The 22,216-nt window shown below is 38.3% G+C and overlaps 1 protein-coding gene across 7 annotated transcripts in view; it reads right to left on the reverse strand.

Moving 5' to 3' along the window:
* NAXD (NAD(P)HX dehydratase) overlaps positions 1-22,216 on the reverse strand; it is a 51,179-nt gene that overhangs the window by 25,395 nt on the left and 3,568 nt on the right. For 6 of the 7 annotated variants that reach the window (XM_021545608.2, XM_021545606.2, XM_077781582.1 and 3 more), the window contains 4 exons: positions 18,674-18,824; positions 17,574-17,619; positions 15,881-15,969; positions 2,637-2,745 (listed from right to left, as the gene is read on the reverse strand). In XM_021545608.2, the coding sequence (XP_021401283.1) occupies positions 2,637-2,745; positions 15,881-15,969; positions 17,574-17,619; positions 18,674-18,824 (395 nt within the window). Of the gene's footprint in view, positions 1-2,636; positions 2,746-15,880; positions 15,970-17,573; positions 17,620-18,673; positions 18,825-19,273; positions 22,212-22,216 lie in introns of those variants that run through there. The other variant, XM_077781583.1, reaches the window with a different exon arrangement.

Here is a 22,216-nt window from a genome sequence, read left to right on the forward strand (position 1 = left end):
CTGCACACTCCAGAGCTGAGATTTGGAGCAGAAATGTTCAAATGTTCTTTTTGCTCTTTTCTCTTGAAGAGAAGCTGCTTGGACTTCTTATTTGCTTTGGAATTGTAAGGTTTAACCAGGCTGAGACTAGAATTGCCACATCTGCAAGGGATCCAGATGTACAGCTATCAGGACACAACAAATGCTTTCTTTAGGAGAATCTTCTGAAGCTGCAGCTCCTGGTGTCACAAGCCCATGGCCAGAAAACTGACAGAGCATCAGCTCCAAGCAACTGAGTAACAGCATGTGAGGGTCTCTGGCACAGACCCACACAAGTGCCTTATAAAAGGATGATAAAACTTGCAGAGCAGCCTTCTTGTAACAGGACTTGTAAATGGAATTACATCCAAATCCACAAAATTGCAGGAAGCCAGTAAATATATATTCAAAGACTATCACAATGCTCAAGGAAAAAGAAATCAAATCAAAGGAAACCGATCACAAGGTGGGTTTTTTTAAATCAGGCTGTTGAAAGGAGCTCAAATGCCACAGTGAGCAGTGCAGGCATTAAGAATGAGGGAGGCAGGTGACATACTAAAGATGCTGAGGAAGCAAAGCATTCTTTGATCTGGAGATGATGCACCATCTGGTCAAGAAGCACTCAAGCTATTCCACAACAAAACACTGTCTCTTGGCCATATACCAGAAATTGAAGGTTACAGCACTAGTAATTAATTTCTTAATTTCTCAATGCTCAGAAGAGAGAAGCAGCCCAAACACATGACTGTTTGGAAAAGCACATTAATTGGAAATGTGCTGGCACAATACTGACAAGAACTGACATAAAAACAGCTTTAGAGAGATGCCAGAACACAATGCATCAGCACCTTAATGGACAGAAGGAGGCAGAGGGGAAGCTCTATCTCACCATCACCAGCACAAAACCCTGACCAGAAAGCAGACACCTACCTCCCAGCCCGGCGTTCATATAACAAACGCCACAGTTAGCTTAAAGGGAAACCAGAAAACTTTATACCAAGCCAGCCTCCTATAAAAGTTTAAAATAGCAAGACTATCACCTTTTGTTTTTTTTCTTGCCACCTAAAATTCGCTGTTGAAGCAGGAGGGAGACCCAGCACAGAGAAGCACCAGTCTCCCTCAGACAGGCAGCCAGGGTTCTCTTGTCCCCAGTGGCACGTTAATAACCTCAACAGTGGGTAACTAATGCACACTTACACAACTACAGTGCAGACAAAGAACTTGAGCTTTAATGTGACTTGAAATTAATAAGGCCAGATCCACAGCTCATATGAATGTGCCCTGAGATTTTAGCATGAAGTAACTTTCAAGTGCCTTGTCTTCATTGGCTGGGTTTGTTTCTTTAACTCTAAGCTGGCTTACACAGGACAGCCAGACTGAAGTAAAAGTATGCTTGTAATTCACTAGGAAAGCAATATTATTTTTAGCAATGAGAAAAAAAGACTATCAAGAAATCTTCCAGATACTTCTGTAGTACAGATAAGCACATAAACCCTGGATGGAATTCTGATATAACAGACATTTGTCTTAGATATTCTAGATTAATTCTTATTTGCTTTTGTTTAAAGTTGTTTTCCTTTAGGAAAAAAACCCAAAGTTATTTTTTTAGCCAAAAAAAATGGAATTTGTCTCAGATATTTTTCCTGTCAAAAAAAAAATCTGAAAATAATGTTTTTAAAAAATATATGTTTAAATTTTTCACTCATAATACAATTTGATTTCTTAATCAGCTGTAATAAATTTATATTCTTTATTTTCTAATCTTTATTACTTTTGCACCTCTGTATCATAATATATAAATTTTCCTTCAAAAAAAATTAAAGAAGCAAGAAACTCCAATAGCAACTTTCTCTAACAAAATCCTAGCAAAACTACCATTTATAGTTTTCAAGGTATTCTAAACACTTGGATAATTTGGTCTCCAGTCTCTTGCCTATTCTGTTTCATGATATCACTGCGTAACTGTCAACATTTCTGTAAATTATATTAATTCCACTTGTTAGTGCCATTGATTAATTCAGTAATAATGGTCAGTCAGGAAAAAAATTAAATGGTACAAAATTAGATTGATACTAGACTGAAAGACACACTTCAAACACACAAAGACGTGTTGGCAGTAATACAAAACATCATTGAGAAGATGGTCTAAGTACATATTATTTAAAAAGACTATTTATTCTCCTGTTTCAGCTCTCCACCAAGGCTTGACAGAAAATATGATTATCTCTTTATTCAAAGCAGAATCTGCAACATCTTATAATTAAGAGTATTATTTCTTATTGCAAGAGGTCACAGTCCCTGTTCTTTAGTGCATCTTAGAAACTCAAATCCATATTTATGTACTTACAGTACTGGTGCTTTGTACCTAAGAAAACATAGAGCCTTTTATTTAGATATACCAACACTTATTTCTTAACTAGTGACTTTCACAAGCTAAACAAAAGCAAATCAGAACAACCCTACAAGTGCCTAAAATTCAGACTGAATATGAAGACCCACAGACAAACTGTAATTCTCAACACCATAACAAGAACATTTGTGTAATGGTGTAAGACAGAGGAATGGTTAATAAAATTCAACATAAAGACATAGGATAAAAATATCAGTATGCACATTACCTTAGCATTCTCAAGCAGAACTTCATCTCTACCTAAGCCAGGTCCTATGACAACCGAGTGCAGCCGTGGTAACCACTTTTCCACCTCATGGACAGCATTGGGACTATCACTACAAGGAAGTGTGAAAAAAAATAATAAAGAGAAGTTTAAAAAGGCTTAATTTTAGTATTCTCAGAAACTGAGTTCAAGATGCAAGATAGAAAGAGGTACTTCCTATCTTGAGTGTCAGGCAATTTTATCCTCCTAACTACCAAGAACCTTGTGACACAGAAAATATAGAATGGTTGTCCAAATAGCTAAAATGAAAAATTGCTCTCAATTCATTCTTTAGGAGAGACCACATAAAAATGAGCAAGTAACTGCAAGTATCCACTACAGCTGTTACAAAATAAAAAAATAAAATCCAAGGAGGAAACCAACAATTTTTAGAGTCTGTCACGATTCCCTATGTAATGCTTTTCTGCAGAGGTTATACTTTGGAGAGAAATCCACCATCTCACAGGTATATACTGCAGCTTGCTGGAAATTATGCAATTGTTTATTGTCCTACATGGCAGAATGATAAATCTACTCATACGCTTCTTTGTCAGTTGCTTCATAAGAATTTGTTCCAACTGAATTACAGTCAAATTGTCCCCTTTCCCCAAAAGGCAACAGGAGAAACAAGCTATTTAGTATGGGCATTATCTGCTTGTAGTGCTTAAAATTTCTATGGCATTCTGGTTTTTGTCTACATTGGGAAAATCATGAGAAAATTCACTGCCAAATATAGCTGCCACAATACAGCATTCAGCCACTGACCAGAAGTATTTATTTTGTTCTGATCAGTTTTGTTGTGTAAATAGGTCAGAATATTTTGAAAGCACTGCCCAGCATTTGCAGTTAATCCTTACTGACAGTAGTATGGAGGGAAAATTTAGCCTCCCTCCCCCCATCTCTGACATTAGTGACAACAATAAATGAACATCTTAACTGAAGCTCCCTGTAGGCTGAGCGAGGGGGTACTGCCTCACAGTATTGCTCAGATTATTGTAAACTTGCAATACTCCAACAAAGCTGTATTATTACAGACGAAAGCCGCTGCATGTTTTTCATAACCAACAGCTGTCCTGATGGGATGCAGCACTTGGGAACAAGTGTTTAGGTTGTGTCTGGCAGAATCAGCAAATTCCACAATGATTTCTGCAAGTGCCAGGCAGCAGCCCAAAGCTTTTGCAGCTGCAGGGAGCGAGGCATCCCGCTCAAGGGCACAGGGATGCGGTGCCTGGCCGCAGCCCAGCGACCCCTCGGCTGACAAGAGCTGCCTCAGAAAGCCCAGGGGTGCCCTGTGCTGACACCACAAAACAGCTCTGTCAAAACAAGGCTGCTGGGTGGGAGTGATGACCCTGCAAGGGCAAGGGAGACAGTGAACATGGCAGGACATTGCTGTCCCTGGAGCAGTCCCTGTTTCAGCAAGCTGAACTTCCACTTCAGCACTGCAGCTCCCTCCCTCCTCCTCTACCTCGCACAGAAACCATAGCAGCTCAGGAACTGTTAAACAGCTCACTTTTCTTTGTATTTATCTCTGTACATCACTTATCAGTTTATGATGTAGATAGAGGCTGGAAATAAAAATTATTCAAGAAATAGCTAAAGCATTATTAAAAAAAAAAAAAAGACAGGTCTTTAATATGTGGTAGGTTGAACATGTGAAAAACTGCCTGCAAACCAAACTCTAATAAAACATCATCATTTCTGAATGCAGTCCACTCTTCTATGTTCACATACTGAACTTCTTTTATCTTTGAAGAGCAATATATATCTCAATATCTATTTCTCAAATAAATATGTCTATATACCATGTAATTCTAAGAATACTGCAACTTCTAGATATATAAGGATATCTGGATTTGACATACCTTTGGATAGTAGAAATCAAATACATTTAAAAAAAGCTTAATTAAACATAAGCTAAGAATAGATTAATAGATAGTATCATAAATGTTCTGCTCTTCTACAAATATTTATGCAAATAATCTAACCATAAAAAAGTTTGTCAATTTATTTCTATTCAGGATTGAAATAAGGTAATTTTGTCTAAAACTCAATTGATAATGTGCACTTTTCAAAACAAAGCCATCTCTTGGGAAATAAACAGTCCAATATTAAGCCACTCCTGCACACTTTGCCTCTGGTAATAACAAAAATCTACTGTGGAGCTCTTCATCTTCAAAGCATTTTACAAACATTATGTTCGACGCTTTTGCAATGTCACATCAAGAAGCAACCCAAGATGTGAAGGGTCAAGAGATTAAAAATGGTGCTAATGACTACTACATTGCAAAATCAGCTATAAAACTATGCTGTAAATAACTGATGGATTTTGAATCTTCATAAAGGAAGCAGAAAAATACTGTCTCACAACAGCACCATGCCAGCTTCACTTCAGGACAGTGGATGTTCACAATAGCTGTGCTATGCAGCTACAGACACTGTACCAATACTCTGCATCTACAGCTGCTCTGTGAGTGGAAGGGCTATTGTGTTATCTACAGTTTATGAGTTTATGTCCACACATGTATATCAAACCAGTAGCATTTTAAAGCTGATAGGGTACAAATGATCAACAAGCAGCAGGGGTAAACCTTGAATGCTCCTGAACACAGGATTTAGCACAAAGGCAGAAATTCCTCAAGCTCTGACCAGCTACTGTCTACATACAATCCTTGAACACACCCAGAAAAGTTCTCACTCTGAGATCAGATGGCCTCTGCACTCTCAGGCTCCAAAACAGACAAAGCTCAACCTGCCTGTTGGGCACAGTTCCTGGACCATGGTAGTTCCTCGTCAGTGGGAAAAGTGGCTGGGAGAGGCTAGTTGGCATGGGTCAAAATCCTTGCTAAGGATCGTCTGGATAATTTGCCTGTATATATAATTGTGCCTGGGTACTGAGGAATAAATATTTATTGGCAGTATTTAGTCTGTCATTACAGAAAAAGTCAATGCATGTTCTTGGTTGCCTGTGGATCAAAACCAGACAAAAATGTCTTTGGAATAAAACTCCTTTGGAGGCACCAGCACAGAATGCCATGTCAGGTGCTCAGCTGCTCACCGTGTACTACGCTCACACAAAGAACAGAGTTAGCCTCCTTTGTCACTTCATGCCAACTTCTCTGCTTGGTTACTAACCTGATCTCAAACCTCTACTCTACTTATCACCTCCACTGCCCAAGACATTGAAACAACTGAAATTAGCACTGTATTTAAAAAAAAACAACACCTCTCTAGAAAGAGACGAGGTATGAAGAAGACTTCCCCTTGATCAAAAGAGATGTGATCTTCAAGCTTTGAGAGAAACAAATCCAGTAAGCAAGAATCACTATTGCCTTTAGAGATGCAAAACCATATGACATCCAACTTAATTTTTTTCCAAAAGAGATATCACAAATGCAACACCCCCATTCTAAAGCACAAAGCTAGTAATAATATAAAGAGGAGTAAGAAACTCTCATAAGGAGAGGACAAAACAGTATTTCAATTTCTGAGAAGGGGGCAAAAACCTTTGAGAAATAATTTGATTAAATAAAAATCTGGGTTTTTCCAAAATAAAGCATGCTTTTTGGAAGTCTATAGGGCAACACTTTGGGAACTAGTCTGGCTTTCCTCTAATACAAAAATACAAACTCTGCACCATGGACATACACAATAGGAATAACTGGGAAGCTGACTCCTACCAGTAACACCTGTAAACAAGGAGAGTGAACTACAATACCATTGTGCAGATGTGTGCAAAATCAGATTCTAGTGACAAAGCACATCAGGGAATAAATGGGGAATGAACAAATCTTCAACAGCTCCCTCCAGCTAATCACTGAGGTGTTCATCAGATGTCATTCTGATGAAAATCTAGATTATTACAATTCAGTTGTTCAAGCAACTAAGCAACACCCCTCCAAACTCCCAAACACTTCCTCAAAAGTTCAGCTTGTCTGCAAAACCACCAATAAACCTCTGACTGCACACATTAAAGAACTATCACAGTGTAAGCACATAAATAACAACTGCAAGACAACAGAATAATTAATAAGAAAAACTGAAGGAGCTTCTGTGTCATATCTGTGAAGCTGCGCAGGTAAGAAAGAGTCTAAAGCTAATGTCAGCAATTAGGGAATCAGCTTCACCAATTGTCCATTAGTCAGATCTAAATAAACAAGCAAGCAGACAGAGGGGGTTACATGGAGGCACACAAGGGAAAAGGACACCAGAGATGGGATCTGATCAATTTTCCTTGGCTGTTAATGAGATGTAAGGGGAGGCTGAGATGACTGATGATCTCTTGGTAAGGCAGACACAGCACCTTTATCATTTGCTGTCCCTGAAGCGGCTGGGTAGACAGGACCAAGGTATGGTGTTCGGTATCTTGCATGTTTACCTTTTTCCTCTTTTCTCTGCTTCCAGAATGTATTGAGGAAAGTACTGTCCATGGCAAAATAGACAAGGATTCTTCATGCTAAACGTCACTGAGTCTCTAAAGTGTTGAGGATGTATTTTCTTTGTAAATTATTAGTGGCTTTAGGCAACTTTTGCCACATAACCTCATGCAGTTCCATGAATGCAAGGTGCTGCACCTGGATTGGGCCAGTTCTAGATATGAGTACAGACTGGGAGAAGCCATTTGGGGCAGCCTTGAAGTGAAGAGCTAATAAAGCAGGAAAAACTAAGTTAAGCTTTTTGTTCTTCAGAACTCTTCTGTATTTCACTATGGCACAATAAAAATTGTCCTAAAACACAGTTTTGTAGATCTTTATCTTACAGAAAGCTTGATGTAATAACCTTTCCAAAAACAAACAAAAGCTCCTAACATGAAAAAAACAAACCAAAAATCCCCAACAAGCACCAAAGATGGTGGCTACTGCCCTAATATGATCCACAGGTCCTAAGCATCTTCTAGAGCTGTTTGTAACAGATATCTGACAGGTGCCATCTGCTTGAAAGTCTGCTCTAGGTCACTGCCCAGAGTGGGGGGACACTTGACAGCTAGGACCTGAATCACCACTCCTATCCTCAGCTCTCTAAAGAAATAAAATATTGTTGTATGCTGAATTTTATTCAAAGACTGGCTTTTACCCAATGATCAAAAGCCACCAAGCAACAGCTTTAAATAATCATAGAAAGCTCTAAACACAGCAGCTTTTCCCATTCAGGATGAATGACAGTTTCTGTCACTGCTTTCTAGGGGAGGGAAAGGAACAAGAGATAAGGTGCAGCCTTGTCAAATTTTACATGGAAACAAGAAAATGTGAAGCAAAGTCAGCAAGGGTATAACCAGGAGCTACAGAAATAGTAGATAAGCATGAATGACAGCACAAACAGGAGGCAGCAGGACTGCAGCTCTTCACATGGGTCTTAGGCAGAGCTGGTACCTCCTCAGCAATCAGCAATGTGGTTTGGACCCCAGAAAATGCCAATCAATGACATCTCCTGCTAGAGAAGAACACGGGACAAAAGCAAGACTGCTGTCATGCGATTGACTATATGGCTCCTCACTGGAGAGTACATTATTCAAATTCTGCTCCTCATCTGTACACACTTGTATGACTGAGGCAACTCCAAATGCATTAAAATGTACCTCTGCACAAGTCTGTTTATGCAAACTCAGACAAAGCCACACTAAGGGGGCAGTTTCATAGCAAACCTACAGACATCTTCAAAGATGGGAAAAAGTTTCTGATCTGAGGATGAAAGAGTTTCAGTTTTGTTTGTCCAAACACTGCAGGTAATTATAATTAATGTGAATCAAACGTTAGACTGCTGACAATTGGAACTTCCATGTAATACAATACATCAAAAGAGCCAAAGATGGGACATAATGCGTAGCTCTAGAACTGAAATAATTCTCTCAGAAAAATAATTGCTACCAATTGTGGTAAAACTTGGGTGAGATTTTTATTTGAAACTGGGAAAATTAGATAGGACGTGAAATTATTCTGGAAAGGATGGGTCAAAGGAATAAAAAGTAAACCCAAACAATGTAAAAAAAAAAAAAAAAAAAAAGAAGTTGAGCATAAAGTTAAACTAATTCTCTATTCTAAGAATGGCTGTATTTGCCAATGTTTAAATAATCTTTCTTGTAAATTAATGCCAAATTTCCAGAAGCCAAGGGCTTCAGGCAGCCTCTTTCAGTTCCATGAAGAGAACTGGAAATAATAGCAGCTTCTTCTAGAGAAGCTCATTGAGCTTTTTATCAACTCTTGTGTCTCTCACCAAGCACCTCAGTCAGGTGGAGCAAATAGCAGAGACAACACACGGGCATGAAGCTGTCTGGATGCAATTAGAGAACAAAGAGAAATACATTTATTATATTAGAATTAGCATATTAAAATGCCCCCCCAAAATGTTCAGAAGACAAAACAGGTCATTTTCATCTAACAAGTTATTTAAATCTTTAAACTGTGTACAATCTGTAAACATTGGATAAACATTACATATTTTCCAGCTACAATTTGATTAAATAACAGGGAAGAAAATGAAAGAGAAATAAAGACCTTAATGAGAGAGGGATTGAATTCTATTCAAATTAAGTCTTCTTTTCAGACATCGAGTAAGTTAATTTAGACACCAGAAGTGAACCTGGTAGGCTTCTTCTATAAGCAGCAGCAAGAACAGCAACCCATTATCCAGGAGAAGCGGGGGTGTCACAAGCTCATAGGAAGAGACTGCTCTTAACGTGCAGATATCAGAGCCTTTACTTGCTCCCTACCCTACCCTCAAGGCAGTAAAAGCTTCAATGACTTATTGAGGCAAACATTTAGAAAAAAAATGCCATATTTACCATATCACCGTTTCATTGCTTTTTTTTTTTTTCATAATGACAATGACTGAAAGTGTTTTCCATAGCTGCTACTTGGACACCAGACTCTCACTTGGGTATCAGACGTTCTGCTACATTAGGAATTGGGTGGACACACACTAGAGGCATTGGAGCTAGCAACAGCCTCTCTAACAATGAACCCAAATGCACCACACAAATGGGATCACCTCTCTTAAGCACAGCAGAGCCTCTTGGCATCCTGTGAGAGAGCCCCAAAGAACAAGAAGCTGTTGCCTATTTTATGAGATTTTTCACCCAGACATGACCACAGCGCTGAAGGTCAACCTTATCTAGCCTTGTAAAGATACTGTTATGAACAAAACAGCCTGGCTAGGACACTTGGCTCAAACTAAGTACTGACATTGAATTGTTAATTCGCTAATTGCTCCTGGGAATCACCTACCCCCCCACCCTCACTACCATTCTAGGACTGGGATGCAAAATAGGGAGACCAGTGGAATCATGGGAGGGGGTTTTGGGGATGAAAACACCCCTAAATGGAAGGCTGGGCACAGTGGAGGGGGCTGGATGGGTGTGCTGGTTGGGGAAAAGGGAACCCCATCCCTAGTCTGTGTTTGACCTGTCACCATAACTGCAGAGGACCGGACTGGACTGGGCCGTGGGAAGCAGGCACAAGGGAGCACACACTTCCTGGGGTTACCAGGAGGGGAGGAGAGGAATAGTTGCTGCTGGACCTCGGCAGAAGGCTCTGCACATCCCCTCATCCTTCGGCTACCAGTGTGCCAGGAGGAAAGGAGAGAGGACGGCCTACTGATCGGGACTGCAGATACAGACTGGACACCTCTGCACCTCCAGCTACCATTGTGCCACGGAGACTCCAGGGACAGACTCTGCAGCCTTCTCACCCTTCAGTTACTGGGAAAGCTACAACAGCGGGGCTGAGCTCTGTGTCGAGCCCCCTGCCAAGCTGATCTGTTTAATAAAGAGCTGAACATTAATAAAGGCATAGACCCTGTTCATTTCAGATACCACAGCTGCCAACACAATCATTTTATGACCTGCACTTAGATATATACAAATACTTAAAACAGCTGTAGTTTGATCTCAACCACATTACCACCATGTATGATGACAATCCTCTCCAAAAGCATAATGAGAACCAAATGCCTTGACCCCCTATTTTCAGAGTTCATGGAAGTGGTCTTGATCCATTATACTTCCTGTGAACTGAAATGATAAATACAATCTGGCTCGTATTTTTCAAATGGACAGCAATCAACAAAATTTGTTACTTTAAAAGCTATAGAATGAAGATAACAATGTAATTTCCCTCAGAAAGGAACACATTTAAAATATCTCAAGAAAAAATAATGGTGACGAGCTTTTACCACATTGGTAGCCATTGCATTCAACCCTTAAGGCACAGAAAAATAGTTGAATTCATACCCAGAAGGCTAGAGTACTTCCAGTCAGGTGTGCACATGTGAGAAGACAGGACAGGTCTCAGCCGAAATATCTGCTTTGCTTATTGTCATCTGGGGGGAAAAAAAAGGGGGATCCTAAAACCTTCAAAAACAAACCCCAGGGACACCTGCCTTCACTCAAACTCAAGAAAGATTGAACACCAAAGAAATTTGATCCCAGTCTCAAAACACAGCAGTATGGCAAGCATTCAGATCTAACTGGAGTACATCTCTTTCTGAATATCAGAAAGCAGCAAGGACAGCAGCACTCCCTGCAGCAATGCTAAAAATCTTTGGCTACTTCTCACACTTTGAGGAGGTGACAAAAACTCTACTGGAATCACATGGGACCTCTGCAACAACAGGAAGGAAAGGGACAGTAGAAGAGGGTGAATACATCTACCTGCTTTTATTCACTTTGCAACACACAGCAAAGGAGGAGCAGTTTTTTGCCAAGAAAGCTGGACACAGGAAACAGGTCCATAGCAAATTTTGGCCACGGCATTGCATGACAGAACAAGAAAACTATTTAAATATATAAATTCTCTAAGCACATACTGACTGTCATTTTTCTCCCCCTAAGTACTTAAGAAAGAAACCTAAACTTTCCCATGTGATTCCTAGCCAGGTTGATGTCTAAATGAGGCTTAGGAAGAAAGATCACAAAGTTTATATCTTCCTTCATCTTCTCTGCAGGTGTAGTAGGGACCCAGCAGCCAAGTCACTTGTGAGACATTTTTTTGATTGTTGGAGGGACCTCTGTTTATTCCCTGACTTTCCCTGGTGACAACAACTCTGCACTTATTCCAGCAGCTGATCCAAAAGCAAGGTTAGCGCCAGCATTACACCAAAGTAGTGCTTAATAGCTATTCTTAGCTAACACAACTAAAAGGTATGAGCATCCTCCCACATTGGATCAGTGCTTTTGTATCTCCTCTTGACATAATAAATTACAGGAGACCAAAAATATTAAGGTTACTCCTGGGCCTTCTATAAGAGATTTGGTACTGGTTCAGAGTGCTCAAAGAACTTAGCAGAGCCTCACTTTCATGAATTTTTTCAAATGCTCAAAATATAGACAAAATTCAATAAAACTAGGTAAAATATGTTCCCGAAACCTCGATTTTCACTGAGTTTCTTCATTAAGGGTAACTGGCCTCAACATACAGTCCAACCTCAGGAATATTTTCTTCTCAATTATTTTTATTTCAAACTCAAAGAATAATCTTTTCCAAAACACAACCCAAAACCTGAACTCTGCAATTAACAGTAAGACTTCAAGTAATTTTGACAATCCTTCCTAGTCCACACAATCCCAGAGATATAACCAGCTAAGAGGAAGGTTTTAGTTCTAAATCCATGCCTTCTTCAAGGGTGGCTTTTTTGGTGGATAATGTAGAATTATGTCACTTTTTTGGTACCACAGGAAATGAATGACCTCATTCAACTTCTCTGATAAAACCCTGGAGATCAGCCTTCTTCTAACATACAGCCACCTGGGTTCCTACAATTAATTTAGCTCTGTGATCACTTGCCTGCCAAGCCAGGATAAGCTAACCCAACACAGGTATCCAAGAAGTCTATTCAACCTGATCTGAGCCAGGCCACTAACATGGCAAATACAAAAAAGCTGCTGAAAACTCTTCTCTAGAAATGCATGAAGGAAGTGTGCACACATCTACAGCAAAAATACACACAGAGAACACCTGCAATAAAACTTAATAAAATGCCAAAGCTAGATTTTATCTTGCCTGTATTTGTGAAGCATTTACAGTAGGAGCACATTAGCTGACAAAACAGGAAAATGCACCACAAACCTGAGGTAGCAGTTACAAGACCAAGGAGAGCAGATGTCACCAAGACTGGGTACGTTCCACTATTTAAAAGACCCCAGCTTCTGGGAATTTTTTGCTTATCCACAGGAAAGCAAAAAGTCGGACAACAACAATATTGAACTGGTTAGCTGGTCAATTTTTGAATAGTATCAGGTCATTGTGGAAGGGGCCATAATCCATTTGACAGAATCCCTGAATAAAAAGGAAGTTACTACTGATAATACTGACTATTCACAGCCCCTGGACACCCTGCTTTCATTATTCTGCTCAGGTAGTGAGGACACAGAGCCAGGTGCTGAAGCTTCCTTTTCCCAGATCCCAGGCTGTCACATGCAGCTCTCACATTCACTTACAGGGAATGAAGTCAAGAAACAAAAACCACAGAGAGAGTGGCACTACAGGTGTCCCCAGCATGGAATGTTGTACCAAAAGGATTCCTGGGACAGACTGCATCTGAGGTCACGTGGAATTGCCCTGGCAATGCTACAAGATGGATGTACATTTTCATAACTCTCCTTCTGCAATCCTGCTCAATCATTCTCACATAACATTCTTTGCATCCTTCAAGTCACAGACATTTGCCGAAGACCTGAAACGCCACAGTCCAACTGCTAACTCTCCCATGCCTTCACCAGCTATGCTGGCAAAGATCCTACAACAGCAGCTCTAATGAGCCAGAAGAGCCCAAGCATCCAGAGGGCAAGAACAGAGCATTTTCTTCCCTTGAGGTGATCCCCTGTGAGGTGAAGGCAGCAAAGAAAGCAGTGGCAGCTAAGATGATAAAATGTCAGGCTCCTGGCAGTACAAAATGGCAGCTGAACCCTGGCCAAGTGCCAAGCTGTTCAAACAGGGAGTTGAGTACACGGGGCCATAATTATGATTAGCATAATAAGACAGTGGTAGAAGAGCTACCTAGTTACTCTGAAGGGTCATGGAGAAATCATAGCAAAGCAGAGTTTTAAGGAGACACACAAAAGAAAACAATGACATAGCTGCTCATGGGTTTTACCCAGAGGTTCCTCCATGCGTGAAGCGCGGCCCAGCAGAAAGTACAAAGGCTGTTTAAGGGATCAGGCTCTGAATCAAGAGCAGCCGGCCGTGCCTGCAGAACTCAAACGGCTCCACAACACAGGAAGGATCATATGAAAAGTGTGACACTGAAGACAAAGGACCTTACAAGAAAAATAGGCTGTTAGTGTAAATTTCAATAAAACCTAGGCTTAGTAGAGTCAATCAAGATTTTCTCCTTTCTAACCAGAAAAGACTGTTTTCTCTTTCCCCGTCCTGGTTTGAGAATGAAGCAGAAGAGATAAAAATATGAGAAAATTTAATAAATAAAATCTGAACACTCAGATATTTGCATTTTTTTCATTTTGAATGTCATGTAAACAATATTTACAGATACACTGCATCATGCAATTAGCTCAGCTGTCTGCAAGAAATTAGTCAGAGTTTAAATAGAAGTATTAAATACTGAATCACAGACTTAAAAGATATATGGATATGAAAATCTGTAGATTAACTATACTGTGTACATCTGAAGGAATTCAGAGCAGAAGTTTAAAATCAAAAGTTCTCACGGCAGGTAGAAAGATGAGTTTTCACTGAAATCTGAATTCCATGGAAGACACTGAGAATCTGTGTATTAAAAAAATCCCACTCTTACTAAGCAGGCCCAATATGGTCTTTCATGAACAGAAAGTTTACTGTTAACCCTATTTCCACCCCTCTTTTCCTCTGTGCTGCATCTATTTCTCGTATTAACATTTTCCATTATGAGCCATCAAGAACGACTGTGTACACAAACAATGCTTTTCCTAAGGCAAAGTCAACTCATTACCATATAAGATGACCATATGCTGTACCTCAAGTGAAACACATCCAGATACCCCAAGTTAAATGTTAATATTGCCATTAGGCTTCTCCATTGCATTCATATTCTCCATTGCTATCATATGATATCAGACAGAACATCAACTGAAGAGATGCTTTTTAGACTGAAAAGGCAAACAGTCACACTGGTAAAATCTCTCCCTTGCTTTCAAATATTTTAATTTGGTCTGAAATCCATAAAGTTAGGGGTTTCTTCTACCTTTGGAGACTGGGGGAAAAAGCAGCCAACAAAACACACTCCTGTTTAACTGCCTTCCTTCTAAGCACCTCTATCTCCAGCGACAGGAACGAAACCCATCTTCAGATTGCAATAAACTTATGACTTCCAAGCACATTCATCCCCATAAGGAAGACCACATTCTTGTTCTCAGACACTAGAATATTTCTACTGTCATAAATCCCTCCTGACAGCAGTATCTGACAAACATGTTTTTAAATTATGCTTTTCTTACCCTCATTACAGCTTTGGTATGTACATCAACGGACTTTGACATGCACTGGTGTAAGCTAAGCTCAGAGGCATAGGCCTAAGGCTCACATCTTAATTCCAATTTGCAGTGCTCATTGCAAACCAACATAACACCTAATTGAAACAAATTTATCCTATGAAAGTTCATCAGTAACACATTTCAGAACAAAAATTTGGAGAAGCACACACACACTAAGATTTTCCCAATTAGAGGACAGAACTTTTCATCTTCTTGTTAATTAAACCCTGTATTTATATAATTTTGGAACATCTATTTATTCCCAAGAACAGGTATGTATTTCAAGGAATATACTCACAAAAAAAAAAAGGAGAATTAACATCTCTCTTGCCTTGTGATTTTGCATAGGTGTCTATATACACAGTAATGAGAGGAAAACAGAAACTACTGTTAAATACTATTAGGGCTGAAGAAGCAAGAGAACACACTCCATTTGCCTTTCAAATGCAGATTGCAAAATGCTGACCTGTAGTAATTTGTAGCTCTGGATCTTGCTACTGTTCACTGGAAAATGCATTACAATCACAGAACAGGTCAGAAAGATGCACAAAGAAAGATCTTTGCTTTTTAAAACTTGTACTTTGACAGACACGATGGTCATAATGAAAGGACAAAGCCTGGAGTTTTTGTGATCTCCAGCTCATCCATCCAGTAACTCAGCAAAAGAAACAACACAAACTAATCAATTATCAGACTGAAATATTAAAACTAGTAAGCCTGACTAGCTTATTTAAACAAAATGTAAGTCACTTACAGAACTGGATGAACAATCAGCTCTGGACTATATGATTTGATTACTGTTGCTGCATCTTTGGTACAAAACACGTGAGATAAATCTGCACCCTAAAAAAGAAAATTTGCAAACAGTATTATCAAATTTATACTTAATAATAACAACTTTATAATTCCAAAGATTACTCAACTAATAATTCAACTGAATTCTTTCTTTTTGATACCTTAACAGATTTATTATGTTTCTTCTATTTTGGCATAGACTAGTATGAAATGTTCTGTTCTTTTTGTATCTAACTTCCTATATAATTTTTTTCTGTTTCTCACTAACAGGATGTCAGAAAACACAAAATCTCAAATTTTTATTCACTTGAGAAATATTTCTGATCTGTAGATGAGCAAAGACTACGATGTCTCATGTAACAAAAGAACACAGATTACGATGAGAAAAACTAGGTAAGCAATCCAGAATACTACTGTAACATACTTGCAAAATAGAGCTATGGCAACCCATGAATACATTTCTAGCCCTACCATTTTTACCCAATGGGCCAAATTCATACACGAAAAAGGCTGGCACAATTTCAGCAACACACTCTATGTTAAATAAACATTAAAGCTGAAGAGTTGAGTCTCGAGCTTCTGCTACCAACTCAAAAAATCAGAATACACATCAAATAATGTAAGCAGTGACCAGACCAGTGATCTTGTATTGGTCATGCACACTGAAATTTCCCAGTGTCAAGGAAGTGTCTTCTCTGCTTTACTACTATACATTGAACACTTCAAGCCACTCTGACTGCTCATGTGCAGATGTAATGGTCTGAAATCAAGTGACTTTAGTAAAGAACCTTCTAGTATTGCTACTGGACTTGCATGTAGTGCACAGAAAGCTGAGTAGCCTTGGGATCTTATAATAACATGGTTAAATAACAAAATTTCAGCTTAAAATCTTTGAGGGTTTGCATCCTGAGGGAAGAAGTGGTTGGAAATATCTGGAATAACCTTTGTATTGAGAGAAATCTTCAAAAACAAAAACATACACAATTAACTGAAAGTACTGACACACTATATATTCTGAAAATCAGATGTATTATGTAAGCATGACTTGTTTATATTTGAACAATCACCCTGTATTTATGCAGTCTGTTTAGCCATTTAATATGTCAATAAAATAAGGAAGTTCATAGTTCTAGGAAAAAAAAAAGCTTAAATACTTCTGCTGAAGATTAGAATGCAAATAAAATATACTATTAGAAATTATATGGGATTCCACCCACAATCTTTAAACTGTAAGAATTTTACTAGCCTAAAGTTTCAAGTTTTGAAAGAAAATTATTTCATTCAACACAGTTATCAGGTCCAAAAAAAATTTCCAAAGAACTCACTATAGCGCAAAAACATAATTGTTCACTTTTGGAGAAAATATCAAGTCTTGAAATTTCCTATCCAAGTCCCTGAAATTGTCGAATTTTGGACATATTTCTAACTTCACCTTACACAGAGAAAGGAAACATGTGGAATGAAACACAGTAAATGACACATTTACAAAGTATTTCTACAAATTCTGAACTAAGTATTTTCTTTGCTTAAGAAAAGACCTTCTAGAGCTCAAAGATCATGTGCACTACAGAATGAATGCTATTTTAAAAATGACACCTAGGCAACAGAAATTATGAGAAGTTCATTTTGGACTTGTATAGAAGAACACGTACCACTTTGAGAGCTGTAATCGCAGCAAAATACGGTGCTCCAGTGTATCTAAAACGAAATAAAATTTAGGTTAAGGAACCACAGTAATTAGATTAGATTATGATCTTAGAAATATTTACATAGACCACACCATAAACCAGCAAAACTTTCTCAAATAACAGAGGTAAAACTTCAGAGACAAACAAACAACAGCCAAAAACTGTTTGCAAGCTAAATATGGGATCTGTGACCTGGATCAATCCCATCTGGCTTTAGATGCTTAACTAAAGTGCCTAAACTGTGATTCCAGTTGCCCTAAATTCTCTTTATAAAGACTGAAGAGAGAGATATGAACACAATCATCCTCCAAAGGTGCTTACTTCAACCAAGAGGTAGGAACCTACGACCATTAGCTTCTAACTCCTGGCTATTTGACCCAGCTACAAGACAGCACCTTTTTGCTCTTTATGGAATGTTTATTAATGACAGGTGTCCAACCGTAGATCTCTCTTACAGGAGAAAGATGTCATCTCTCTTTCAAAAGAGGAAAATGAAAAGCAGGAAGGTGTAGGGGCTCATTCGGCCAATATTGCAGACAACATTTTTTCTAAGCCAGTACAGCATTTAACTGATTTATGCAGTACATCTTTTCTCCCCTGAAATAGGCTATTTCCATTACTCCACTACATAAGCAAGGTACTGACAGAATCTAGTAAACACCGATATTTATCAAAATAAAAAGCCCACAAGAAAACATAGTATAAGAAAATATAGCGACACACTTCCCAAGACAAAAAAATCAGATGTGCCACTGTCTTACTCTACTCTTTCTAAAACCTCACCATGCAATGGGAAAAGACTTAACACTGAAAGCAGTCAAAAAATACAGAGAAGGTAGACACAAACAACATTTTAAGTTCCCATAACATTCAGTGTCAAAATTTTGCAACACATCTGCAAGGTACCGTGCTCTTTCCTAAGTATGCGTGGTCATGATGATGGAGTACTAAAGCTCTCTGGAAAACTGTGGTTTAAGCGTAAGGTGAGTTTGAATAGCTTCTACAATCAGTTATGAAATGCTGGAACTTATCACAGACAAAAATCAAATTTCTATTTAACTTACTCTCGACATCCTCCAACAATGCCTATACGTCCATCTTGACCTTTATGCTTTTTCCCTGTTAGAGGAGGGATAACATTGCGCACCAGCTGAAATATATTCTCCATATCCTTCAGAGTGTGTGTTCTGTGCAGTGAAAAAGACCTTTCTATAACTGAAAAGAAGAAAATAAGTGTTACTTCAAAGAATGTTGTTTCTTAAACTACTGCCAAGCATTTCTTTTAAGCTTTCATATACACTAATAAAATCGGACGAAAATACACAAAGTGACATACTTCTAAAATCCAAATGCTTTGTCACTTAAAGGCCTTTAGAATAGTGAGTAACTAGGGAAGGTGATAATTATAAAAATGCATTCAGGGTCTGATGAAGAGAATATTCTCACTGACTGCTCACAGTCCTAATTTAGGGCTCAGGTACAGAAAGGAACAACAACCCAGAATAGTTACATGAACATTTTGTAACTAGAAATACCTTCTTAGTTCAGCCTGAAATCACTTCCATAATTAAGCTCAACTGAAATAGGAACACTTAGTAAGGACTAAACACATCCACAGAGCAAGCACAAAGCAACTGAAACCAAATTTTGAATGCACACCCTACCTTGTATTTTGCTTCCCCTTAAAGACTTCCACCTCTTAGCAGAACCAGGGCCTATCTCACTGCTTTGTTATTTTGGTAGGCGGTTACAAAGCAAAGTGAAAGTCTTTCTGCAAAACTAAATCCAACGCACTAGATGCAAACATCACAAATATCACACAAAGATCATTTTTATCTATTATACATCTCCAGATCTCTGATGCAAAGCCACATACTTAAACTGCACACTCAGCAGGCTATGTATCAAAGGAGTCTTTCAAAAGGCTACAAAAATTTAGAAGAAAAAAATTACTTCAACAATTACAACTAGAAAGAATTAAAACATTTATCTAATATGGGAAAAATGTGAACATCACTACTTCTGTCAACAATGTGTTAACTATAAAACGGAGCAAATACACTAAAAGAGCAAGTTCTTAAAAGCTCCATATTACCTGCAAAATTCTGTTCAGAAGAGCAGCTTATTTGAATACTAATATCAGTATCCTAGACCACAGCCATGCTTACTTTCTTTTTTACAAATCTTCTAAAAAGCTTTAAGGAACTGCTACATATGTATAGCATAATTACGTAGAAAACAACTCCCATGATACTCCTATTTTCAGTTGTATAAAACTCAATAACCCCACCCCTAATTCCAAAATAAAGAGGAGAGGAAAAAAGAAGGTAAAAAACAAAACAAAACAAAAAATCAAACAAAAAAACCACAAAAAGAACAAAAAACAACAAAACTGTTCCAAAAATACTGGGCATAATAAGGGGAAAAATATAATAAACGCGAAAATTTAGAATTTTTGTGCTATCACCAAAATGCATCTTTCTATCTTTCACAGAATCTACACCAGAGAGGCTAGTCTTCAGTAATAGTATGCTTTAGTCTTCAATAATGATAAACACTCTTGGCTGATCTTTTGCTTTTGAATACAGGCATCCCACTCTTACTGAGAATTAATAAAAAAAGAGGGAAAAAAACCCCAAAGGAATGAAAATAAAAGAAAAAAAACCCAATACCTGTTTTGGATTATGACCAAAACAGTATTGCAGTGACCCAGAGGAGATCAAAATCCTCATCTCCTCTGAAAATAGGGCAGATTATTTTCTTTAAATCACACTTCACATACTCACTGGTTTTCAACCACACAAGAATATACATAGCTTGGAACCCTTAATCTGCAGTGTGAAGGCCTTGCATTTATTTGCTGCTGGTTCTTGTTCATATGCGAACATAAAATAACTACACAATAAATGGACAGAAAGCAGAGAATTATGAAAAAAGCCATTCTTAATATAGGTCTGTACTTGACCTACAGAATCACTATGGTATATTCAGCTCTTAACAAATGAAATCTTAATTCCTTAAAAGATGTGCTGCCTGAGGCATTATGCTCACATTTTATCATAAACACTTTTTTACACCTTTGCCATTTAGAAGATTAGAATCTCGAATTCCTCTTAAAATGCATTTTTGCAAAGCGCAATATGCCTGTACACCTATATTATGAAATCCAGCAAAAAAAATTGAACCTCAGTTTCAGGTTATTACATATAATTAAGCTTTTCAGGAAAAAAACTTTCAGAAGTAATGGTAAGGCCTTGCAGGTACCTTCACCCCAGTCTAGAAACCTTAAATAATTTCCTATGGGACTTTCTAAAGCACACCAGTTTTCCTTAATTTTAAAAGTGAGAACATTTGAAACATTGTATCCATTCATATCCCATAAATTATCTGCAAAAGTCTGCTGCCACCAGGAAACCCTACACACCACCTATCCACTCAAGAAACACAACCAGATATTGCCAGCCTAAGCCCTCAACAGGCCTAACCACCCAGTCTGCCATGCATTTTACAGGGAAACAATAACACAACTGAAAGGGCCTCCCAGGACTCAGGGAATGCCCCTTAGGATCTGGCATGCCAGGTTATTATTCAACACTGATGCTGGCTGGTTCCTTTTTTTCCTCTCTCTTTTCAAACTACACTTTTTTATTTCCAAGCAGTGTAAACTTCAGAATTCGAAGAGAGTAAGACTTCTCTCATTTCCACATGGCAGGCTACAGTCACTTAACACACTGTCTGACTCTAGTTCCAGCACTGATGGAATATCCCCGATTTCCTCCTGCCCACGCAGTCTACCTCCAGGTACAAAGAGACCATGATAAAGACAAATGCCACAGGCACAAAGATCCCAAGAAGTTTGTTAATGATTGCTACCATCAGCTTCTGGCCCAATACACGAGGTACAGAAGGAAGAGTATGTGCATAAATACCAATTCTTGAGATACTGCTTTGCCTTTTTCTTTAAATTCAAATGCCCATAGAATTTATAGAGCTGGTGTAGAAAAAAATAAGCAAATATTTTCATCTTCTGTCATGCCTACTACAATAATATAATGTTCAGTTGATAAGATTTAGAATTTTGTTGTAAATAAATTTATTTTAAAGAAGCTAGAGCTTAACATCTGACTTACTTCAGTATAGGAAAAACTCCACCCTTTTCCCAATCCTGAAAAAACACATGCACAGCCTTAACTTCATATATTGGGTTATCCTTGATAACTTAAAGCAGAACAGCAGCAAAATTTCTGCTGCAAAGTAACTAATGTTTCTAGATTGATTCCAGCAACTCTCCTACTTGCCTTTTACATGTATAACTCCTCCTCACTTCACTGTACAGAGACATGAATATGAAAAAAAGTTCCCAAGGTTTACAGGGTACAAGAGGTATAACTTTGCTCATGAAAATTTGTTTTACCCAATGTACCTGTATTAAATAATCAGTACAATGGTACAAATAATGATTTAGTTTCATTTGACATCAAACACCTTCACCACAGTATTAAATAATTCCAATTAGCTTTTATTTTCAAAAGCTGCTTACTACCAGTGCTTTCACACAGAAGTTTTAAAAAGTACTCTAGCTTTTATTTATGCTGTAGAAGGAAGTA

This window comes from Lonchura striata, chromosome 2, assembly GCF_046129695.1.
Source record: "Lonchura striata isolate bLonStr1 chromosome 2, bLonStr1.mat, whole genome shotgun sequence".
Lineage (NCBI taxonomy): Eukaryota > Metazoa > Chordata > Aves > Passeriformes > Estrildidae > Lonchura > Lonchura striata.